This window comes from Triturus cristatus, chromosome 3_2 (genome assembly GCF_964204655.1).
Source record: "Triturus cristatus chromosome 3_2, aTriCri1.1, whole genome shotgun sequence".
Lineage (NCBI taxonomy): Eukaryota > Metazoa > Chordata > Amphibia > Caudata > Salamandridae > Triturus > Triturus cristatus.
Genome location: NC_140584.1, coordinates 1,005,512,866 through 1,005,538,365, shown reverse-complemented (window position 1 = coordinate 1,005,538,365; position 25,500 = coordinate 1,005,512,866). Strand labels below are relative to the sequence as shown.

The window sequence follows — 25,500 nt, the reverse complement described above, 5'->3', positions numbered from 1 at the left end:
GCAGAACGGATTTAATGCCATGGTGTGGCAGTGTTTTAAAACTTAGGGGGCACTGCACTGAAAACATTAGTAAAAAAATGAGCGCACGTCTCTTCGATTCAACCTCAAGAGAGGGGGCGAGCAGCTAGTGCCCTGATGGCTGCCGCCTGCGAGAGGAGCATGCCGTGTTATCCTTCCAGGGCAGAGGTGGTGCGCGAGGAGAGACTTAAAATGGAGGGGGGCACATAAATAATACACACAACGCCCAAAAGAACTTGGGGCTCTCTGTGACTGTCCTGGGAAATTCAAAGCGAATATATGGTGAGTCCCCTCCTACTGCGCGTATATATATATATATATATATGTATATATATATATATATATATATATATATATATGTATATATATATATATATATATATATATATATATAAATATATATAGTCACAGGAACTGCCACAATGCCGTACTCCTTTCCTTCAGTGTCGGTGCCTGCTGTGGCAGCAGAAGCCACAAATATGCAGAAAATCCAAACCTGAAAGGAAGGAAGCAGCACACCACGTTAGTCCACGAGTGATTTATTCAGTGCAAACAACGTGTATCAGCTGAAACGGCCTTTGTCAACCTATACATATATATATTCACTGAAAAAACCATAGGTTTCAGGGGTGTTATAGTTAGCTGGACTTTTCACTTGTACAAAACCATTGAAATTCCCCCGTTATAGTTAGTTCAGCTAACTATAACTCACGCGCCCGCAATGCACTGCTGATGACGTCACATATTACATCACTCATGACATGGTCAGTGACATCACTCATGACATCACTGATGACATCTCAAATGACATCACTGATGACATCACTGATGACATCATCCAGTGAATGTCTGTTTTTCTGAAAATTAAATATGTTTTATATATGTATATCTCAAGGTCGATGGAAGAATAAATGGGTATATAAGTGTCTAAATGGATGATTTGTTTTTGAAAAATTGATTGTGTAACTGACTGATTAAGTGTATCATAGTGAATACATGGCTTAGTGAGTAATGTTTAAATATGTAAATATCTGTATCAGTCTCTCACTTTGTGTATAAGTGGCTGCATGGGTTGGTGAGTAGCTACATGGGTGTCTATATAGGTTATTAGTTGTTTTTTTGAGTATCAGTCTGAGTGTCTGCATGGTTCAGTGGGGGGTATTACGTAGTGCATAGATGCATGAATGAGTGACTCACTGTTTGTATGTGTTGAAGACAGCATGTGTGCAGGACTGTATGGGTGGATGAGTGTGTGTATGGGTGTGTTAGTGAGTGAATGACTGTCTCAATAGTGTCTTTATGAGTAACTACATATGTTTTAATCTAGTATATGTGACTATTGGTGTATATAAGTGAGTATATGTGAGAGTGAGAGATTGAAAGAGTTCCTGTATGAATAAGTATGTGTTTCTATAAGTGATTGTTTAAAAGACTAAGTATGTGTAAGTTTCCGTAGAAGTAAGTGTGGTGGTGTGTGTATAACTGTATATGCAAGTAAATGTATGTTTGATTCTTTATTACCATGAGTGACTATGTGTGTGAGTAACTCTATGGATGAGTGGTATTGTGTAACAGGATGTATAGGTGTATGAGTACATATGATGAGTGAGTACATGTATGAGTGACTGTATAGGACTGTTGGTGAATGAGTGGATGTGTATGTGGATCTTAGAATTACTGAAGAGGTTGTTGTAACTGGTATTGGTATGTCCATTGTTTTGAAAATTTTAGTCTCTATTTTTGAATGTGTGTATCAAAGGTTATATTAGGGTGAGAGGAGGTCTGCCACTCTATCACAAGGATGATGTCATCAGTGATGTCATCAGTGATGTCATTTGAGATGTCATCAGTGATGTCATGAGTGATGTCACGGACCATGTCATCAGTGATGTAATATGTGACGTCATCAGCAGTGCATTGTGGGCGCGTGAGTTATAGTTAGCTGAACTAACTATAACGGGGGAATTTCAATGGTTTTGTACAAGTGAAAAGTCCAGCTAACTATAACACCCCTGAAACCTATGGTTTTTTCAGTGAATTTCTGAGGTTTTTTAAATGCTAATTCCTAACTATAACGTGCCTGAAACCTATGGTTTTTTCTGTGAATTTCAAAGGTTTTTTAAATGCTAATTTCTAACTATGCTTACAGAGATAGGACATGTGAAGAAAGAAGAAAAAATGCACAGAAAGAAAAAAAAGAAGTGCAGAAAGAAGCAACAGAAGTCCTCAAAGACGAAGAAAAGTGCAGGAAGAAGGATAACGTGCAGAAAGAACAAAAAGAAGAGCAGAAAGAATCCTTGTTGCAAAATCATCCTGTACCCTCAACTTTTTCAGACGGATTCTGGTGGTAACTGAGTCTGACTAACCAGTCCTAGAGCTAGTGCTATGTTAAAAGACACTTAGAATACAGTGAAAACACCTACATACACTAGGGAACATTATGCGTTGGGGTCCCCCTGTGATTAGCATGACCTCCTCTGTAAGCCCCTAGTATATAATAGGGCAGGGGGATTAAAACTACCTCTTAAAACAGGCCACAGGGCGTTTTTGCACACGTTAACTCAGGCCCCGTCCTCTCCCTTTACCACTGTGTAAACACACCCTGTGTCCGTTTTTAGTTGGGAGATTAAGTGCATTTGAATCCTGAGGGTCCCTAGGGTCCAACTAGCCCACTAGGTACCTCCAGTAAGTGTCACAGAGCTGCGTTGCAGAGAGGTGTAAAAAGTGGCACAGCCTGGACAACCTCTCTGCAATGCAGCTCAGTGGCGCTTACTGGAAGCACTTGATGGGCTAGTTAGCCCCCAGGGGCCCTCAGTATTGAAGGGAAATTATATCCCCAATTTAAACGTGCCATAGTGCGTGTTTGCACACGTCACCTCAGGCCCCGTCCCCTCCCTTCACCACTGTGTAAACGCGCCCTGTGGCTGTTCTAAGTTGAGAGATTAAGTCCCCTTGAATCCTAAGGGTCCCTAGGGTGAAACTAGACCACTAGGTACCTCCAGTAAGCGCCACAGAGCTGCGTTGCAGAGAGGTGTAAAAATGGGCTTGGCCTCAGAACACCTGTCTGCAGCGCAGCTCCCTGGCGCATACTGGAGATGCCTGTTGGGCTAGTTGGCCCTCAGGGACCCTCAGTATTGAAGAGGAATTAATTCCCCAACTTACAACTCGCCAGGGGGCGCGTTTGCAAAGTGCTGCAAGGAGGGGGCGTGGCCTCCGGCACGATGCCAGTCTTTTATTTATTTTAATTTTTTAAGAAGTGGGGCTGTGTGGTTCCCCTTCTTATTCTAATTTATTGGCCCTGATGACCCCATCCCCCAGGGCCTGTTTCCTAATTATATTTTTTTGACCCCAATCTCCAGGGCCGGCCACTGTTTTTTATTATTTTTTAAAAATATATATTTATAGACACACCTAGGACATGCTGGACAAACCGTACGTACCTATCACCATGACGATTTGAGTGATATTCCACGTGGAATGTATTTACACCACTAGTGAAGCTCTGACATGTCTGATGCCCTACCGTGCCTAATCCCGGTAGACACCCTTGTCGTTTATTTATACAAACATGGGTAGCTATTGACGGGCACATTTAATACACATGCACACCAAGCCATTCAAAGGGGATTCGACAAAAATTCGACCAAAACTATGTAAGAAACTCCCCTCACGGTTAATATAACACACATCCACTGCCGGATGTGTAATACTTTTTATTTTACTCTCTGGAAAGGGGACGAACATCACTTGAGAGTCACAGCGTGCTCCTGGCAGAGCCCAATGCTGTGTTACACCCACCATTGCCTGCCGAGTGCCACACACCTCTGTGTTGTATTCCACCAGCTAGTGCATATGCTATGACACTCTCTAGCCCATGTGCACTGTAACACCACCCCGTGAATATGTCGATGCCTATGTTATAACGCACAGTGCTATGCCATACATATTACAATCTGGGATCCATATCTTTGTCACAGTGCATATGCAACATTACACTCCCCAGCACATATTTTATATTACAACTTTAGAGACTAGTTAGGTTACACAACACTGCCCTGTGCATATTACACTCCAAGTGGCACATCGCATAGCACGCGCTAGTGCCTGTGCTATCTCGTGCTCTCCAATGAATCTGTCATTGCGCACAATGTATTGCATATTATATTTCATGCCCGGTTCATCTTATATCACACTTTTTGGTGCATAGTTTATACCATACACTATATCTAGTTTTCATTTTCAATCGTGCTCTCAGGACTATGTTCTATATAACACGGTGTTCACCTAACCTTTTCACGGGCATTACATTTTGCGATAGGGGGTGGAGGGTCAGGGGGTGTTTCTGCCAAGTGAGCCCGGAGTCACAGTCACAAACGTCCTCTTCTTCCTGAATAAAAGTGAGATTATGCTGCATACTTGTTCATATTTTAAGTAGTTCGCACACACACATGTTTTAAAAACAATAAAGTTCCTAATACCCGCCTTCTCTGAACAGTTAGCTTGCTGCCCCATCCCCCTCCTCCCTATCCTCTGTTGTGTGAATCCATGGACTAGCCTCCTCCCTCCTGCCATGCATGGTCTGATGTGCTGTCACTGCCCTCAATTTAGTATGATGTACCAGTCCCCTCCTCCTGCCCTCCATTGCCCAATTCTATGCCCCATCATTGACCTCCTGCTTAAACTCTGTGCTTAGCTTGCTGCCCCTATTCTCCTTCCCCCTGCCCTCCGATGTCTTTGTGCATGCCCCTGCTCCATCCTTTTTGCCAACCATGTTCCATGGACCTGCCACTCCTATCTACTCTGAGTGTTCTTTTGAGCTGCCACTCCCCTCCCACCTGCCTAGCATTGTCAGATGACTGTAACCTGTCCCTGCCACCTCCACCCTGCCTGTCCACATGCCATGCCCCTATCCTCTTCCTCCTGTCCTACATGGTCCATTGTACTGCCACACCCTTCTGCCCTCCCTGGTCTATTGTGCTGCAACTGCTCCTCCTGCCTGCCCCGTGCGGTCTGTTGTGAGGCCCCTTCCCCTGAACTTTCTTGTCTGTGCACAGGTCCTGACCCTCCCTTCTATCCTCCATCGTCCTTTGTGCATGCCCCTGCACCCTCCTTCTTGCCCATCATAGCCATTGTGCTGCCACTAACCCTCCCACTTGCCATGCATGGTCTTCTGTGCTGCCATGGCCCCTCCCACCTTCCCTCTGTGGTCAGTTAGCTGCCCCTGACCCCCTCCCACCTTCCCTCCATGGTCTGTGTGTATGCCATCACAGTCTCACTGTTGCTCTTCATGGTGTGTCTTGCTTCTAGTGCCCATCCTGCCTGACTCCATGGCTATCTTGCTGCTCCTGCCCTGCCCCCTTGCCCCCAGCCCTCTGTTTACATGTGCAGACCCCTACTCCCTCCCTCCTGGCTTCTCTGTTCCATTGTTATGCACCTGATCCGTCCCTCCTGCCCTTTATGGTCTGTTATGCTGCAGCTTTCTCTCCTGTCTGTCCATTATGGTCAGCTAGCTACCATTGCCTCTTGCCCCTCTGTTCTCTGTTGTCCATGTGCATGGTCCTGTCCCCTCCCTCTTGCTTTCTATGGATTGTTGTGCTGCACTCCCGTCCCGCATGCCCTGTGTGGTGTATTGTGCTGCTGCAAACCCTGATGCCTGCCCTGCAGGGTCAGTTTGGTGCACCTCTCCATGTCCCTCCTGTCCTCTGTTATCCAAGTCCATGTCCCTACCCCATTTCCTTCCATGATCCAATGTACCATACTTGCGAACATTTTGAACTTGGTAAGAGGGAGATTTTGAAAAAAACTGGGGTATTTGATTTTCCCCTTTTAGTTACATTGAAAAAGAGGAGATTGTAGACAGGAGACATATCAAATAAAGCCCATTTGAGCTTAAAAACATTGGACGTTTCCTGGCTGAATCGGGTCTGTTGGCATGTATGGTTGTACTACCATTGCCTCTTCCTTCTGCCCACAATGGTCTATTACATTGCCACAGCCTCTCTTGCAAGTCCTGTATTGTTGGTTTGTTGCCCCTGCCCCCCTTTCCACTGCCCTCCATAGTCTGTTGTGCTGCCACGGCCCTTCCTGCCTGCTCAGTGTGGTTAAATTGTTGCCTTTGCACCCTCCTACCTGCCTTCAATTTTCAGAGTCCGTGCCCCTGGCCTCTGCCTCTCAACAGTATCCTAATGAACAACTAGATTGCTAACATTCTATATTTATTACAAAAGTGTGGAACGCCTGACGTCATCTTGATGTAATCAAAACTGTAATACCTAGAGCATTTCCTTTAGAAATTACATATATGAGAGGGTCTTATTGGCATCAAAATTATGGTTAGTGCTCTAAAAGACTAAAATAAGGACATATTTTCTGAGTTTTCAAATAGCGACAAAGCACTTTTAAATATTTGTTATCTTTATGTTTTTTTATCCAGTTGACCCCTTGATTAAATGTTGCACTTAGGGGAGAGGATGTGGTGTTACTTCCAGAACTGCAGACTTTGCAACTGGGGAACCAGGTTGGAGTTTCTGCTTCAGCTCGACATTCTGTGATTCTGGTCAAATCACTTAGTCTCCCCCTGTCTACAACCAAAATGAATTTGTTCTTGTGTGATGTAACCAATGCTCATGTAAAGCACTCCAATACCTGACAAGTCTGCACTATATAACACTGCAAAAACACAAAATAATAAGTGTTTTGCACACTTCTGTCATTGGGCTATATTTGGGCTACATCTGGGTGATTTTGGGCTACATTTGGGCTCTTTTGTCTCCGGTGGCCATCTTGGGAGATTTATTTGTTATGAAGTGTCCTAATTTCCTCATGTACTGCAGTCTCCTCAGTAGGAAATGCTTTTAGTTTTTTACTTTGATTCCATCATGAAGGTATTCAGATATGTCACACATTTGCCATAAATTCTGAAAGTTAGCACTCTAGTTGCTCATTAGATAGCTGTAGTAAAACTACTGTTCACCATGGAAGTCTGCTCCTGGTATTAAAAGTGCATGTTTCAGTCTGCAAGTCAGAATTTTTTAATGAAATAGAAGAGGATTTGAGAAGTCACTCAAAATGTGCCCTCATTTTCTTTCTTCAGCATTAATCATAATTTATATGGCAAAATGAACCCCCTCATTGTGTTCCTTTTTAAATTAAATGTTTTAAGTGTTACCAGTTTATTCCAATCAAGATGGCTTCAGGTGTGCCATACTTTTGTCATAATGAAGACAGTAAGCGCTCTAGTTGTTTTTAAGAACACTCTGGGACATTCTGTCATTGGGCTATACTTGGGCTACATCTGGGTGATATTTGGGCTACATTTGGGCTCTTTTGTCTCTGGTGGCCATCTTGGGAGACTTATTTGTTATGAAGTTTCCTAATTTCCCCATTTACTGCAGTCTCCTCAGTAGGAAATACTTTCAGTTTTTTACTTTGATTCCATCAAGAAGGCATTCAGATGTGTCACACATTTGCCATAAATTCAGAATGTTAGCACTCTTTTTGCTCATTAGATCACTGTAGTAAAGCTACTGCTCACCAGGGAAAACTGCTGCTGGTATTGAAAGTGCATGTTTCAGTCTGCATGTCAGAATTTTTTAATGAAATAAAAGAGGATTTCAGAAGTCAAAATGTGCCCTAGTTTTCCTTTCTGCAGCACTAATCATACTTGTTATGGAAAAATGAACCCCCTCATTTTGTTCCTTTTTAAATTAAATGTTTTAAGAGTTACCACTTTAATCCAAGCAAGATGGCTTCAGGTGTGCCATACGTTTATCATAAGTAGGACTGTTAGCGCTCTAGTTGTTCTTTGGAACACTCTGGGAAGCTGCAGTAGAACACAAAGGAATCAACTGACAGTCTCTGCCCTTGTTGGATGTACATGTTTTACTGAGAATGTCAGACTTCATTCTCACACGACTAAGAAAGATAATGTGAATTTACAGAAAATATGCTCTCAGTTTAGCTTATATATCACCTTCCAAACCTCTGTGGGAAAAGCATGTGAAAATAGTTTTCTCTCAAACATGATTCATGATATCCCAGGAGAAGGCTTTTTCGCATGGTGAAATCACCTTAGAACATACCACAGTTCCTAAAATGAGTATGGTACCATCAACAAATGATTTATAATGTAACTAAAGTCTTAAAACCTTCTATTAACTGCAATGCTTTTTAATGAGGTGCTATCATGTATATTGGTCCCAAGATGGCTGCCAACACTTCTTGGATGAAGTCCTGACAGCCAATGAGATCTCAGGATGAGATGTGTGGTTATGCTCCGCCCACATATATGTATGATTTTACTTTTGATTTTCTCAGGAACTACTGAACAGATTGACACCAGACCTGCAAAAGGCACTTCCCTGAGCTGAGGACTACCTCTCTGCCAAATTTCAAGTAATTCTGTTCAGCCGTTCGGGCTGTACCTTGGACTAAAGGTCCCTATGGAAAATTGCATGGGGAAAACGCGTTTTGGGACCCCCCTTTTTTCTCAGCCCCCGCTTGACGAATCCCCCCGAGACTTTCAGGGTAGGAGCGGAGCGGAGCGCCCCACCTATTTTGAAAATTTCGCAAGGATTCGTCAACCGGCGCCAAAGTTATTCCAAATAGAATGTTGCGGATTTCCTATGGAAACACGGTCCTAACTATAACTATCTACTGGCGACCGCCAGTAGATAGTATACATATTATATTGTGTGTAGATATATATATATATATATATATATATATATATCTACACACAATATAATATGTATATAGTTAATAAAAATGAAGTACATTTCCGTAAATAGTAAAAAAAACATTGTTACCATATTGTAATTTATACACAAATAAAATGAAAAATGGGGAATTAACACAATACCATTGTAAATAGTATTATTTTAAACAATTACAACAGTTAAAACATTAAAAAACTGATTAAAAACGGAAAAAAACAATAAACATTATTCCAAAAAATAAAAACACTATAAATTACTATACAAAGATCATATACATAATACAATTCAGTTACACAACAACAAAAACAATCAACACCATAAAATTGACCAACTAAAACATAAAACTTACAAAAATACATTTTATAATCAATTAAAAATAAATATTTAACAAACTTCCCACCTTATTTCCCTACAAACTCAACAACCTGCCCAAAAAATGGCATAAAACAAAAAGCCTTAAAATATATTACCAAAATAAAAGAACACACGAACAGTAATTCAACAAACTTAACATTGAAATAATAACAACTGATAACATTAAAAATAATAAAACTCAATTCAATAAATAATCTACATTATTCTAAACAATTATGTATTCTCTCCCGCAATATTTTTGACACAATATTTGTGAATCACGACATTATGGCAACAATAATGTTGGAAACCCCACTAGAGCTCATCTGCAGATGGTGTCACTGTCTAGACATGAACCCTGAGGTCTACCCAAAGCTCAGTGGTGCTTGCCTGCTCAACCCCTGAATAATTGCATGTTTAAGAGATATTCTGTTCTGCCATTATATATGTGTGCTTACAAACAAATCCACATGGAGTCTGCAGGGTATGAGGTAAGGGCTGAAGACTCTCCATAACAAGCGTCTTCCTTTTTGGTGGGTTATGTTTGTTCTCACGGTCACTGCTTTCTAGTCCATTTGGCTCTGAGATGCTACGAGCTTACCAACAGTGACCTTATATAACCTGCTCAACCATTAAGGTTGCATCACCCCATATGTGTGTAGTCACTGCACCACACATCTGTTGTTGCCTGGCGACATTCTCTCACACTTCCAGATTGCACTGTGTGTTCAATTTAGCCTAGGAAACTCCGCTGCACCGAGGTCACAACCAGGTTCCAACAATGTGCATATATATGACTTTAATACTAACATAATGGATATATTATAAGAATGAATAAATGTCTTATCTCATTTTAAAAGATACACCACTGATATGACAACCCATTTACTCATTATTACTGATGTGCAGCATTTCTGAGCATCTAAACCTGTATCACTCTCCAAGAGTATGCCTTGACTGTTAAACTTCACTACTCCTTGAGTGTCAAAGCATAGAAAGGAGGTACTTCAGTGAGCTTCATTACTATAATATCTGGTTCCTAAAGAAACAGGCAGTATTGGTTGCAAGGATTTCCTAATGGCCCCTATGTTCCCTAGGCCTGCAGAGAGCTGGCCTCACACTTACCAACAGAGACAATGACATGTTCTGGCTTCAGCAGCATTCCCTCTTCATCATCAAAGCAGTGAGCTGCGCTAAGGATCCATTTTTCTCCAATTACAGAACCTCCACAGAAGTGATCGCCCTAAAACAAACGGGAAGACAACACCAGATTTAGATAATAACTCTACTGATTGATAAAAATTACCCAGTTCTGATGATAATTCCCCCTTCTGATAATAAACCCCCGATACTCATGAAGCAATCCGTCCCCATGACTGCCCGAATAAGGCGCCTGATTAGGCAAACTAACGTCCTGATTCCAGAAAAAGGTTGGCTCTCTGGGAGACGGCAAACACACAATCCCGTCATATCCATCCAAGCCATTAATAAAAGTAACTACCACGTAGAGGCTGCTGAGAATGTTTTTCTTGCCCTGGTATCTAATGGCCTGGCAAGCATAATTGATGGTATCTGAGACAGTGTGGTAAAGGAAGGACCTCTATTCTTCTGCAAGAAAAAGCAGAATACACACTTCTTTAAAAACACTTAATCGTGAGACAGCTAATAATCCCCGAGCTCCCCAGAACCGAGCACCCACTGCCTGAAATCACTCTCCGATTGTTTGACTTCATTGGACCCTGAGTAGAGCCTCGCTGCTTTCAGATAGGCTTGTATTATAGAAATATCACATACATACATGAATCCCATCCAGGAAAGGCAAACGAGTCATACCTAAAAAGTCTACATGTCATAATATGAAATAAATTCGTAGTATTCTAAAGTAGCTTCCCAATATTTACCAAAGAAATACAGCCTGTTTATAGCACTGCACATTACCATTACTAAAGTTTTCAACTTGGAGAGTTAGATGGACCATTCCTCTACTACGCTGGCTTAACTACACCTTTCCATTTATGAAAAAAACGTTTCTTAGCTGTCCCAACAGTTTATTTGGAGGCATTTCTTTGCACCAAGAGTGGAAAAGGCAAATTGTTTAAGTACATATAGGCAGGTAAGGGAGGTTAAATCCCTGTTAAGAGACTGCACTGAACTCTAGTTTAACCCAGGAGCCTAAAATTGCTTGATTCACATACTTACTAGGAATGAAAACATTGTGCAGGTAATCGGTCTGTTCTAGAACCTCAATTTCTGAAATATGGTGATGAAGTTAATTAGACTGCTTACTGATGAGTATGTATATTTCTAGAAACGTAATCATATTTAATAGAGTTTCTAGTATCACTGTGCATTACGCATTGACAAAGTGATGTACCTGTTCTTAATGTGAGAGAGCCTACCTGCTCGGAAACTTTACATTAGAACTTACACTCTGGTTGCGTGTCTGTTATATGTCTACATGCATGTTACCTGTTTTGTGATTATGTAGACAATCTTGAACTTGTGCCTCCTGTTTTGTACCTGTTGTGTGACTATGACTAAGACAGGCTTGCATTGCTGCTCACTGTCTGCAAGGCGATCAGGCACTATTGTGTTCTGTGTTGTTTATGTGTGAATTACTTAGCGTTGCACTTCTGTGTGCTGTGCTGGCTGTTCTGTATTCCTAGGAGGACTCTTCCGTGCTATAGCATACGCTGTACATGTTAAATGTGAATAAGGGAAGCTTGCTCTGCTGCTGAACATGTGATACCTGTTGTGTCTATATGGTGCAGTTTGTACAGCTGATGCAAATGTTGTAACTGAACTGTATACTACTGAAAGGAATTGCAAATCCTATTTATTTATAAAGAAAATCCTTATGTTTCATGTCTAGGTTCCTTAAGTCATATTCGTACGTTACTGCTCCAAGAGGAGTGCTATTCCACTCACCATGTGTGTATATTTTAAAAATTAATTAGAGTGACCAAATATATTCAGAAAAATACACAAAAATCCATTCAAAGTACTTGTCCAAGTCACTGCGTGCATATCACCAGACATATTTTTGAGTAATTTGAAACTTGTGAAGACTTAAACAAACTGTTAATATAACTAGACAAAGGACACTCACTATTAAAGTCTCAAAAGATCCACTTGGGTAAAGCAGGCCCTCTCTTAGCAAAAAGTCACCTCGAGATGAGGAATTACTTGTTCCTGCGGAGGGTCTGAGAAATTCCTATTAAATTTGAAAAAAGTTATTTTCGAATTGAACAATTCCAAGAATTGTCCCTTTCACTTTAGTTCAGGGATACTTCTCTGCATAATGGTTGTCTACACGTTTCGACCTCACAGTGGAGGACCGAAATTCAATGAAGGTCTTCATCAGACCTGAGAACCTTCTCGTTCTTTAAAGCCAGACCTATTCTATGGTCTGTTTCCTCTTGGGAAGGTAAGTTATTTGTTGAGAATCAGGTATGGCCTCTTGTCACATTTAGCTCCAGGCGGCCTCTTTCCTTCTTTTCAAAAGACTGCTGCCACTAATGCAAATATCAGCCTACCTCCGAGGAGGGAGAAAGAAAAATGTATTTTTCAGAAGAATAGTGCTCTTCTTTGAGACATAATAAATGAATAACAGTCTTTAAGAAACTATATAGACATGATGAATGTATCCATGTGTCTTGTGTTTTTAAGAATAGATCCGAATTGAATGTTATGTCAACTGGAAGGCGTCTTTTCTGTTCTATGATGTACTGGCCTCCCACATCAAGCAGTGCATACAGGGCCATACCCTTCATCTCTGCAGTAGCTCGAAAGTGTCTGTGCTACATTCCTCCCTAATGTGAAGCATGAGATTTTTCCCACATGCTGCAGTAATACTTTAAGGGAACTGCGGACTGCTAAAGCTAGTGCTCCACCTGCTCTGAACATTTTATTTATGATGGAGAGCTTGAGTTGCTGTGGCCAGGGCTGAACTTAAATGATTGAATGATAATATGCAGCTATAATGTTATTTATAAAAAAAACTGTCAGTGGGTGCAGTTCTTTCTCACATAGGAATACTAGCTCTGTGATGCTCAGGCTGCAGAGGTGGCTGGGTCAGCAGGAGGAGAGAGAGCCAGGGATATTGTCTCTTCCGCGGCCTGCAAGTAGGCGAAGTCTGACATCTGCAGTGAAAGCAACATCATTTAATAAAAACACTGAGAGTAAAATGCTCCTGGGAAGGGCAAACACAATAACTTGGAGTAGAGGCATTTAATCAGAAGTAGGAAAGTGAAAGAGATAACACATCTATATAATCATGAGCTAAAGCTGTCAATGAGACCTAAAAAAGGATTTACTAATGTTTGGGTTGGGGGTGTCTTTGTGGTTCCTGGCTAGGCTCTGGGTCAGTGATAAAGGCAAAGCATTTGTATTCATGGATCCTGAGATGGCATGGGAATTTGAGGCCTCAAAAAGAGTTCCCGCTGAACACTCAGAGAGACTGAGAGGCTGTGGGACTGGTTGTCAAAGATGATGTGCTGGATCTAGGGTAATCTTTCGGATAGAAAGCTGGTATCTAAAGGGAGGAGAGCACTGTTTCCATGTATCTCAGAGGCCACAAAGATGGGGAATTGGTTATACAAGCGTGGTTTGTCTTGTCTTCTTTTCCTCCTCTCCATCAAAATGTTTTCACTCACTCAAAACAAGGTGGGTTAAGTTCATGATCAGAGTTGATGAGATTAAATGGGAATGTGGAAATAGTGCCTTTCTTTTTAGCTTCCTGAGTGTTTGGTATTATGGAAGTCAATCCAAGTTTCAATGTTATCGGAATTGGTATGTGTAAAGTTGGGCTATACTTTATTTGCTTGAATCCCTTTATAAAAAGGATGAAAAGGAAGTCAAAATGCTATTTTGTACAATCAACTTTAAAATTGTTTTCCCTGACCTCTGTATGCCTATTTCTTTAAAATACAATTCAGTACATACAGTCTTCCGCTAGCTTTCTAAATGGTGTTCACTTTTGAAAGTTTATTTTTACTAAAAATGATGCGCATGTTAAAAAAGTGGCCTGGTTCCCGCACATCGTGGAGACTAACTGTAGTTTATGATAATCTTAAAAATACCATAATTATAGAACAGTGTGTCACTCCAAATCACTACAGCACCCCCAAATCAACTTGGCACTCATACCATTTCAAATATAATATTCTCAGCCAATGTGATGTTTCATCCTCACCAGACGCTCCTCTCCTACTTAAGTGCACTTCAATCACAACCTATTTGGCTTTCCAATCACTAAGAGTGCACCTTATTGAGACTTACTTGAAATTTGATGTAAGCCTGCCATGGCCAGTCCCCGACTGAAGAAGGGAATCCATTAAAAATCCGCCCCATGGGCCTCTGCACAATTGGACCTTGTACACCACACTGAGAGAAGACACCAGTAGCATCTAAAAAAGAGAAGATTTACATAGGAGGAGTATCAGTGATACAATAGTTCATTCCTAGACACTGCTTGCATACATATGTAAAGGTGTAGTGCAAGGGTGCGTTCAGAATACCATGTTCCACATGTGGCCTTAGCCGCCTCTCTCAGCTCCATCTTCCTGAACCTCTCCCAGCTCTCCTAACTCCTGACTATCAATATAGAACTCTGCGCTCCCCCAGCCACTCAAGGAGCACTCGACAGCTTGCACCTAGCATTCACAAGTCAGCAAGTCTGAAACTAAAGTTCTAATCATATGTTGGCTTTCTCAACCAGAATACTGGTGGCGTATCAAAATACAAAATCACCACTACTCAGAATGGGAAAGAGGGCCGAGAGGCCAGCCCACACATCAGAGGGAATCTACTGTACCCTTGTGCCGCTCCATTTCCCTATTCATGTAGGAAATTCTTTATGAACAAGTTACTTACCTTTGGTAACGGCTTATATGGTATATATTGTAAACATAAGCGTTAGCTTTTCTCATATTTTTGGCAATACAGCTTTGTTTTAAGCCACAAACGTATTTATAATGTGCGGTTGTAATTCACACTAGTTGTGCTCAGTCTCTAACTTGCTTAAATAAAGTACTTTTTTCACGTAAAATTTGCTATAAGGTAAACTGTGCATCATATACATTTTCCCATACTGAATCAAACTTGTCTCCAGGACAAAACTATACTATGTGAATTTTACAGGTGAATTTCAGTGTTTTTTGGGGGGTTTTAAGCATTAGTTTTTGCTCATTTCAACACCTAACTTTAACATTTCATGTATTATTTTCAATGCTAGGGAAGATCCTATTACCATCCCTTTCTATAACGTCAATATAACCTGTGTTCTTTTCCAGTGAATTTCTAGGGTTTCTTGACCATATTCAGCCAACACCCCACGGGGCACAGCCTTTGGTCATTCGCAGTGGGGGTTGGCACAGGCCCATCCCTTGCTGGTGTCCAAACTACTGCAACTTGCCCTCCATAGTCAGCTTGCTGCCCCAGGCCATACTACCCTCCTGCTTGCCCTCTGTTCTCCGTCTGCATGCCCCTGGTCCCACCTGCTGCCCTCTGTGGTCAGCTTGCTGCCACTGCTTTCCTTCTGCCAATAACCCGGTTCTCCATCTGCATGCCTCTGTTCCCTCCTGCATGCCCTCTGTGGTCAGATTGCTGTCCCTACCCCTCTCCTGCCTGCCTTCTGTTCTCCATCTGCATGCCACTGGCCCCTCCCACCTGCTCTCCGTGGTCAAGGTGCTGGTCCTGCCCTCCTCCTTTGACTCCATGTGTATGCCTTTAACCCTACTGGCATGTCCTTCGTGGTCAGCTTGCTGCCCTGCTCCTGCCCCCTCCTCTCTGCTCTTCATTCTCTGTGTGCATACTCCTGCTGTCTCCTTCCATGGTGTGTTATGTTGCCCCCACCAAAGGAAGCTTTTCTTCCTAGGTCAGCTTGCTGCCCTGCTCCTGCCCCTTCCTCTCTGCTCTTCATTCTCTGTGTGCGTACTCCTGCTGTCTCCTTCCATGGTGTGTTATGTTGCCCCCACCAAAGGAAGCCTTTCTTCCTAAGTTAGCTTGCTGCCCCTGCTCCCCTCCTTGCTGCTCTTCATTGTCCAAGTCCATGTCCCTGCCTTCTCTCTTCAGCCCTGTGTGGCTGTTGTGCTACAATTGCCTTTCCCATCTGCCCTGCTTGTTTAGCTTCCTACAAATACTCACTTTCCCCTGCCCTCTGTTGTCTATGCCCTACTACTATTCTCCTGCATGGCCTCCGTGCTTAGCTTGCTGCTTCTACCCTGCTTCCTCCTGCCCTCTTATGTCCTTGTGTGTCACCTTCTCTCTCCCCCACTCACGCCCCCCGACGTTCCATTGTGCTGCCCCTACCTCCTGTTCTCCATGGTCCGTTGTGCTGCTATAACCACTCCTGCCCGCCCTGCATAGTCTGTTGTGCGGCCCCATCCCCATTCCTCCCTGACCTCTTTTGTCTGTGTATATGCTCCTGCCACTTTGCTCCCTCTTGCCCTCCATGGTTTGTTGTGTTGCCACTGCCCTGCCAAATGCCCTGTGTGGTCTATTGTGCTGCTGTCACTACCCATGTCGCCTGTCCTGCATGGTCAGCTTGTTGTCTCCGCCACCTCACTCCTGACCTACAGGTCTGTTTCCTTTCCCCATTTCTCCTGCCCTCCAATGTCTGTTGTGCTGCTTCTGCCCCTCACAACTGCCCTGCATGGCTGGCTTGCTCACATTGCCCACTCCCTGTTGCCCTCTACGCTCCGTTGTTCTGCCACTGCCCTTTCTGCTTGCTCTGTGTGGTTGTTGAACTGCCACTGCTCCGCCTGCCTGCCCATGTGGGCCGTGGTGCTGCCATTGCCCCGCCCGCCAGCCTGGCGTGGTTAGCTTGCTGCTTCTGCATCTACTCCCTTCTGTCCTTAACTGTCCAAGTTTGTGTTACTGCCCCCTCCCTTTCCACAGTGTTCTAATGAACAGCTAGAATGCTAGCATTCTGTATTTATTACAAACTACTGGCACACCTAATGTAATCTTGATAGAATCAAACTTGTAAAACCTAAAGCATTTCTTTAAGAAATGAACAAAATGAGTGGCAGGGTCTTTTTCTAATAGAAACTATGGCTAGTGTTTTAAAAAGTTACGAGGACACATTTTCTGAGTTCTCAAATTGTGACAAAAGGCTTTTAGACTAGTTGCTATTTTTATGTTTTTTTATCCAATTGATCACTTGATTATTTTTTGCCCTAGTTACTTGCACGTTTTACACATATCTGTCACTGGGCTGCAATTGGGTGATATTTGTGCAATATCTGAGCTCTTTTTCTCTGGCAGACATCCATGGGAAACATTTTTTGTTATGAAGTTTCCTCATGTATCCTCAGTATCCTCTGTAGGAAATTATTTCAGTTTCATAGCCTTGATTCCATCAAGATGGCATTCAGGTCTGCCACACTTGGGAAACAACTGGAACTACGCGGGCAGAACCACGCGTTCCCGAAGCCCGCAAGCGTAACCACGCTTGCCAGAACAACGCATTCGCATAAACCATGCATATGCATGGTTAAGGCAAATGCGCTCTAGTGCGCAGGATGGGCGGGGAATTCAAACAGGAACAGGAGCATTGGAACGGGAAGCAGACACGGACAGGTAAGTGGGGCTGGGGTCAGGTCTGGTGGTCACTTTTGGGGGTTTTTTGGGCTAGGGTCTGGGTGTCGCTTTCGGGGGGTGCTGGCATGTTTTTAGGGCTCAGAGTGGGAGAGGGGGTCAGGGTACTTTTAAGGAGGGGGCAAGTTTTTAAGACTCGGGGCAGGTGGAGGGGGTTGGGGTAACTTTATGGGCTGGGTTTGGTGGAGTATTTATGATATGTGGCGTTTTTAGGGCTCAGGGCAGGGGGGCAGGTAGGGCGTTTGTAATTTAGGGCTTAGAGCGGGTGGGGCAGGTAGGGGGTTTGTAATTTAGGGCTTAGGGTGGGGGGGGAGAGGGTCGGAGTAGTGACAAACTTAGCGACGCATACAGCTTTACCATTCATGCCTTTACAACAAAATTGCTTGGTAAAGGCATGCGTGGTAAAGGAATGTGTGGTTAAGTCACATTCGTGGTAGAGGCATGCATGGTTGAGCCAGCATTTCAGAATGTTTTACTGAAATGGACAAGGAAGATATTTGAGAACTCGTAGAAAATGTCTCCTAACTTTGCTTTATGTTATTATTAGTTTATTGTTTAGTTAGTTAAAACCATAACAATTTTTAACAATTTTACACGCAACAATTTCCTTCATTCAAAAATTTTAAAGTTACATTTTTTTACAATTAAAAAAAATCATCATAAAACATGCATTAAGATCAGTGTTTCTGGCAATGAGTTACATCTGTAAGACTCTTTGTCCCATACTGACAAATTGCACTGACAGTTCAACTAAGGGGATATCTTCTTTGTTAGCCAGATAATCGTAGATGACCGCCTGTATCGTCTCCTCCTCTGTATTATGGGAAATATGTATAGCTGTCTTCTCCTGTTCAAGTTAGCTCTTTAAAGTGCTTTTACTTTCAGTGCTTGTTCATGAGTACGTAAAAACTTTACCAATTTACAATTCATTTGGGGATCGGTTGGGTCCAGTCCTCTTATGATAGCAGTTCTGCACTAAGGTATTCCTCTATCCAGGAATGCTCTCCTTAGGAAGGTGATTCGTGCTGGAAGCAGTTTCTTACAGTGACATACAAGATGAATAAAATCTTCCTTTTTACTGCCTCAAAGACGGCACTCTTTTCTCCATGCATTTCCAGTGCGGTGCGTCTGTCAGAGTAAGGAACTTCCCAAACCGCAATGCCATTAGTTGTCTTTTTATATGAATAGAGAAAGTAGAATCTAGATAAGCCGCTTGTGTAAGGATTTTGTAGTTATCGATCACTAACCACGAGTGAGATCTTTGGGAAAAGATATCTTTGTCAACTAGCAACAAATTGAATTTTGCGTCTTTAGTTAGAGCTAGCTTGAAGGTTGGAAAAGACATGTTTTTATCCCAGAGATCAATAGTGCAGGTTGCCTTAAGCGCGTAGTCCAGATATTGGTTGGCCGGCGAACTTTTTTCGTTTTCTAGTTCCAACCATAATGATTCATTGAGGCTATTTTCCTCTTTTTTTTTTATCCGGTACCACACCTTTATGTATATATAGAGTCTGCCCAGTTTTTCATTCATTAGCCCAAATTCTAGGTGCATTTGTGCTGGTGAGTCGGTCTTGGGGAGCTGAAGAACCTTTTTATAAATACTTGTCGTTAAATTATTAAGAATCTCCTAGTCCTTCCCATGCATAGTGGCGCTAGCATAAGATATGGTTGGCAACACTTTGGCGGATATGGTCGACAGGAGCGTCCTTAATGATGGCCCTCGCAATTTCTTTGCCAATGACCTGAATACGAATGTTAAGGCCCCCGCTCGCTGTGTCATGTAGATTTTCTGATCACAGAGGGATAACTTGACATCTATATAATGTCCCAGATACATGTAGCTGGATACATTCTCCAATAACTTGCCATTTAGCCAGATGTTATGTTGCAGGGCTGGTCAGTTTGTTATAAGCATTGTTTTGGTTTTGGATGTATTGAGTTCCAGCTTATTTGTGGATAGAAATTCAAAGAGTTCGATTAATAGCCTTGTCAAACCAACCTGCTTTCTGTAGCACTAACCATAATTTCTATGACAAAACAAACACTCTCCTTTTGTTCAATTCTAAAGGAAATGTTTTACGTTTTACAGCATTAATTAGGTAAAGATGACTTTAGGTCCACTGCACTTCATCAGAACACAATAGTGGGCAGCAGTGTAACATAAGGGAATCTACTGAAAGGCTGCTGTTTGTGCTAGAAGTACATGTCTAATTCAGTATGTCAAATTTTATTCTCACATGGCTGAGGAAGTTAGTGTGAATTTACAATTTAGATTCTATGTCAGGACCGGAGGCTTCCGATTATGCAGATTCCTCATTACTTTATACTTTACACTTTATAAACATTACTTTATAAACATATAACAGAATACGATGTATTCCTAAAGAAGAACTACAATACCCATGAATACAGAAAACTACAAATCCCAAAAGTCCAAGAAGTGATGACCAATCAGCATTAAGGTATCCATCTTAGTCATAAAGTCCAATAGCTATCTCCTTCATCTTTGCTGCTCAGCAGCCATGTTAAGTGCTGTTTTTACTGTTCATTGTATATTTTATTAACTGTCTAGTTATTTATATTTAAGGTTAGTTTCTAATTGTAATTATCAAAAAATGTGTTTTTGCGAATCACGCAGACTTCTTTACGCCGTCGATTCTTCATAATTGTTTCTGCTCACTGTTGTTGGCCTGGTCTTAAAAAAAGTTTTGCTCGTGTCTGTAACATTTCATAAACCTTTTGTCGCCCCAACACGAGTGATCTGATTTATAAGTATCTTTACCGACTTGAATTTCCAGCTTTATTCCCGATCCTATTGGGTCTTCATTTCTGACCTTTCAGCTTACGGCACTATCAAACAAGCCTTTCTTCCACTACTGCTGCAGTGCGCTCCTCATGCAGCAGTGTTGTAAGCCGAACAACGTCCCACCTCAAAACCAAAAAGGACCGCCTCCATCCCACCTTATAATCTCCTACTCTCCGCCCAAATTACTTTTCAAACTTTATCGCAACCTCTAACAGTTTTAACCATTGTTCGCTGCTATTTTTCTTTTAGCAGGGCACCTTGAAATTAAAGGCTTTTCAATACTATACTAATTATTGATTTACAATCAGCAAAAACTGCTTTTATTTTTTAAAAGAACAGTGCCAATTAATGACTTTATATCCTACTGTGGCAGTGGTAAGATACCCAACATAATTTCAGGATGTAATTGTTTGAAGAGGCTTCAATTGATATTGCCAGATTATTTTTATATACGTGGCATGTCAAGAAATAATCCCTTCATAATGCAGGGTGATTTATCCCCAGTAAATATGTGACTATTTCTTTGGTTCTGAAAAGACAATAATTGGTCAAATTCTCCAAACTTATATGTATGTCCACAAATCTAGTTTTTGGGATCAGTTGCCCAAGTGTGAAAATCTATTCTTTCATTTATTCCAGATCCAAAAGAAAATATAGCTTCTGCTATATGTAAGAATAAAAGCTTGGTATTTAAGCCTGACACTTTGGAAAATTTTAAAAGCACTTATTTAGATGCATTGTCTCTGAGCAGGATGACAAACATTAATTCAACAGCGCATTTTCAGGAGAAAATCTAGATGAAACCTTGAAATCACATGCTTCTGATGATGGTGATGGTAGATCGCGGAGACTCCAAAGAAAAGAAAGCAGGTGGAAGTTGTTTTAATTCACATTCTACTTCTACTCTTCTTCAAGACACTATAAATCCTGAAGAAACCATTCACCCTTGTTCTTCAGAATGGACTCCTTTACCTAGGTGTGCAACCTACTCAAAAAATAGTACAACAAAACCTTTCCCTTAGAAGTCAAAAACACACTTTGTATTAAATGCCCAAGAACTGTACTACTTGCTCAGGTTTCTAATACTTCTGACATAAATCCAAAACTTTCAGTCTTTCTAGGAAAATTCATAAAATATCCAAAAAAGGGTATTTTAGACAACACTAATTGAGCATTATTGCCAAAACACAGACATTCAATATTACTTTATGTTGATCCCAACCTCTCGTGATCTTGCAACCAATTAACCTGGCCCTTTGGCTGGTGGGCTTCTTTGTGGTGCTGCTTTTTTGTTAAGGGTAATGCCCAATCTGCTCTAAAATTATTTTCCAGCCAAACCTTTTTGTCAGGGATATTTTCCAGCCTAACCTTTTTGTCAGGGCTGGAAGAGGCAGGGACCGCTCTGCCAGCCGATTCACAAATCAGGCTACTTTCAGAGGCTCCTCAACAATGGGGCTTCTGGTATGAAGACCAAAAGAACACTCCTTTTTTCCCCTTGAGGGAACAAGAGCACAGAGGACACTTTACACATGGGGACTCATGTGGAAAATCATCAGCTACTTCCGTTGAAGGTGAGTTATCCATTTTTCTTTCCATCTAGGGAGGAAAAGAGTCATTTTTATAACAGATTGGAAATTAATAACAGAAGCATGGGTTCTTTAAACTCTTTTGGATTTTGAGCTGGAGTTCTATGCAACTCCTATCCAAAGGAAACCTCCAATAATTTTTTCTTTATAGGACAGAGAGTTAAGTTCATTGATCTAATGTATCATTCAAAAACAGGCCACAATCAAAATTTCGCAAGATCTGCTAATTATTCAACAACAAGTAAGGTTAACTATATTTTACTTTAAAAATCTAGAATTTGTCCTAAACATGGAAAAATCCAATCTCTTACCTTCAAAACAAATTACTTTCTTAGGTTTTTCCCCCAGATTCTATTTCAGCTCATCTTTGCCAATCCAGAAATATAGTCCCATCAAGAAAGAGCTACGCAGAGTTCTTACAAAAGATTGGATCAATCTCCGTTGGATAGCCAGTCTGGTAGGCTAATTGACTGCCAATTCATGCTATTTCCCAGGGACCTTTACACTATTGCACCCTCTGAAGACTAAAAATTAATTTAATGAGAAGTATATCCTTCTCAGATCAGATCCAACTCTTGACGCAAGTCTGTCAGGAATTGCAACGGTGGATCGATCAAATGGAATCTTAGAAATGGAGAGTCATTTTTGGCCTCGTGCTAGAGATTATGACTGAATCAGATGCCAGTAGATTTAATTGGGATGCAAGATATTGGGAATTAACAATGGCAGGTAGATGGTTTCTAGAGCACTGCTTCCTAAACTATCGGCCACAACCAATGGTGGGTTGCAATCCTCTTTTTGGTTGATCTAGAAAGTCTAAGCAACAAATAAAGATGCTTTTAAATTCCGTATATATCTCACCACATTTGCTGAGCTTCAAAAACTAAGCCTTCTTACAATGTGCTGCTTTTAATTAAGGTGGGGTTTGGTTTTTATAAACTCCTCTCAGTTTGCAGTCAGAGGAAGAAAAGTAAAGTGAATTATGTGACATGCAACAAAATGTCAATACCAGTAAATGAACTGTACACATTCAGCAGCTAGGAAAGCAAAAATAAGGCACATTTTTTGCTAGTCTAAAGTGTGAGGGGAACCGCGATTTTAACAGGATTAAAATAAATCAAGACACTTTGTTTGGTGATGCATAAATGATAAATATTTACTGAACTCTGATTTCCACACATTATCATTTGTGTGCAATAAAGGTTTGTCAGTGAAACGGGGGGCGTGGCCAAGCCGCGAGCTAAGATGGCCGCACGGCGTTGAAGCTCCGCCGTCGACCCGGCGCAAACCCTGCTTTCCTCGCCCTCCTGATGCGGGCGCGGGACGCCCGACACCGCCGCTGATCCTTCTACGGCCCCGGAGCGCGCCAGGATGCAGAACGGACCTCCCGGGCCACTGAGACGTCCGGCGACTACCACATCACCCTGAGGACTAAGATGGCGGGCTGATCCGGAGATTGGGGACGCGAGTGCGTGGAAGGCGGCCGGCCGAGAGACAGGTACCCGGGGGGGTTCAGAGGGGGGGGCATTGAGCACCGTGGTGCTGTCTGGCGGGGGCCTGCTTCTCTCCCTGTGCCGTTGCGGGCCGGAGGGCGACCGGGCGCTCGGCTCTTGCCCTGCGCTCTGGGCGCGGCCTCGCTCGTTGTCTTCTCCCTGGGGACCCGGGCTAATTCGGTCGGGGAGCCTGGGAGGGGTGGCGTGACGGCCTGCTAGCGGTGGGGGGGGGCGATCGGGGCTCGGCGCTGGGCCTTGCACCCGGGTTGTCTCTGCCTCGGTCCTCGGGCCCTCACTGGGTTGGCCATGTGCTCTGCGGCCGGTTTGCGCGATCCTCCCTTGCCCCTTCCGGCAGCGTCGAGTCGCGGCTGCTGAATACATCGCGCTGGTGCACTTGATGTTCCATCGGGACCCTGCTGGCTACATATAGTGTTGGCCCTTGCCTGCTGCACAGCGTGGTCGAGATCTGTCCGGTACCTGGTGGGCACAGCAACGCCCGTGGTCCGGAGCAGCTTGGCTGAGGATCGGCCTGCGCCGTTGGACTGACGCTCCATCGTACCTGTGCCACCCCGGCTCTACACACGACTGGCTGGTGGCCGTCTGGCGGTTGGGGGCATGGGTCGCAAAGACCCGAAGCAGAAAACGTTGCAGTTCGAGAAACTATCTGAGCAGCCCACGGAGAGCCGCCCTGACATGCCGGACCCTGCTGGTGGAGCGACCGGCGGCTCGACAGCCCGTGCCCCATCCCCGGACTGGCTACAGGAGATGCGTGCCGGCTTCAGGGCCCTGGATGGTCGCTTTGATGCTCTAGATAAGACTCTGGAGACTATGGGGGCCAAAATCCAGGCCCACGACAAGCGTTTAGGGGAGGCTGAGGCCCGGATCTCTGCAGTGGAGGATAGATCGGTGCAGGAAACCAAAAGGGTGGACAGGTTAGAGCGCATATTGAAGGAAGTGGCCAGCAAAAACGAAGACTTGGAATCGCGCAGTCGGCGCAACAACATGCGAATTATTGGGGTTCCGGAATCCACGGCCACGGGCAGGCTCGATGTTTTTGTGGACAACTGTTGGCTGACATCTTTGGGAGAGAATCCTTCACTCCTGGCTTCGTGGTGGAGCGAGCTCACCGCTCCCTGGGGCCGAGACCTAACCCGGGGCTTCCGCCTCGCCCGCTTATTGCCCGTATTATGAACTTCCGAGACCGCGACACTGCCTTGCGGCTTGCCAGAGAGAAAGGTGAGATTACCTGGCAGGGCTCGAGGCTTTCACTCTACCCAGACTTTACCGCCATGGTCCAGGAGGCCAGGCGTAAGTATGCGGGGGTGAAGGCGGCGCTCCGGAACCTGGGCCTCAAATATGGCATGCTCTACCCGGCCCGGCTTCGGGTCGAGATAGATGGCCGAGCACGGCTCTTTGACAATCCCACTGAGGTGCAGGACTTCTGCCGTAACTACAAACCGCGCAGAGGCCCGCCGGGGGGGGATGAGGGCGGACGGTTTCCCCCTGGTAGTGGGTCTGCGGACAGCCAGGACCTGTTTTTGACCTCCGGTGTCGGCTGAGACGGCGCCCGTAACCTAACTTTGTACTATTTGACTTTGGCTATCTGGGGACGTATTAACATTTGGAGTATATTTGTGCTGTAGCGCTGGGTTGATTGCGGATCGTTGTCACCCCCCTTTGGTTGAAACCGTTGGGATCTTTCTTGGTTGCGATGCTCTGCTTTTTACTGTTTGGTTACACTTGGTATTACTTTCTAGAGCTATGTTCTTTTTTTCAGGTTTGGGACTGCCTCACGTTTGCGTGGTTTGGCTGGGTGGGGGGAGGGGGGTAGGGGTAAGCAATTTGGATCCTTCTGATAAGGCTGTGTGTGAACGAACTTTATTGATGCACAGAGACATCCCGGCTTTTTTGCTCCCATCACCTGC

At 43.3% G+C, this 25,500-nt stretch overlaps 1 protein-coding gene across 3 annotated transcripts in view; it reads right to left on the bottom strand.

The window, feature by feature from the left end:
• The window catches only part of LOC146858995 (complement factor B-like), an 824,021-nt gene that overhangs the window by 263,983 nt on the left and 534,538 nt on the right, over positions 1–25,500 (bottom strand). For all 3 annotated transcript variants that reach the window (XM_085649642.1, XM_085649643.1, XM_085649644.1), the window contains 2 exons: positions 14,370–14,497; positions 10,215–10,332 (listed from right to left, as the gene is read on the bottom strand). In XM_085649642.1, the coding sequence (XP_085505768.1) occupies positions 10,215–10,332; positions 14,370–14,497 (246 nt within the window). The remainder of the gene's footprint in view (positions 1–10,214; positions 10,333–14,369; positions 14,498–25,500) is intronic.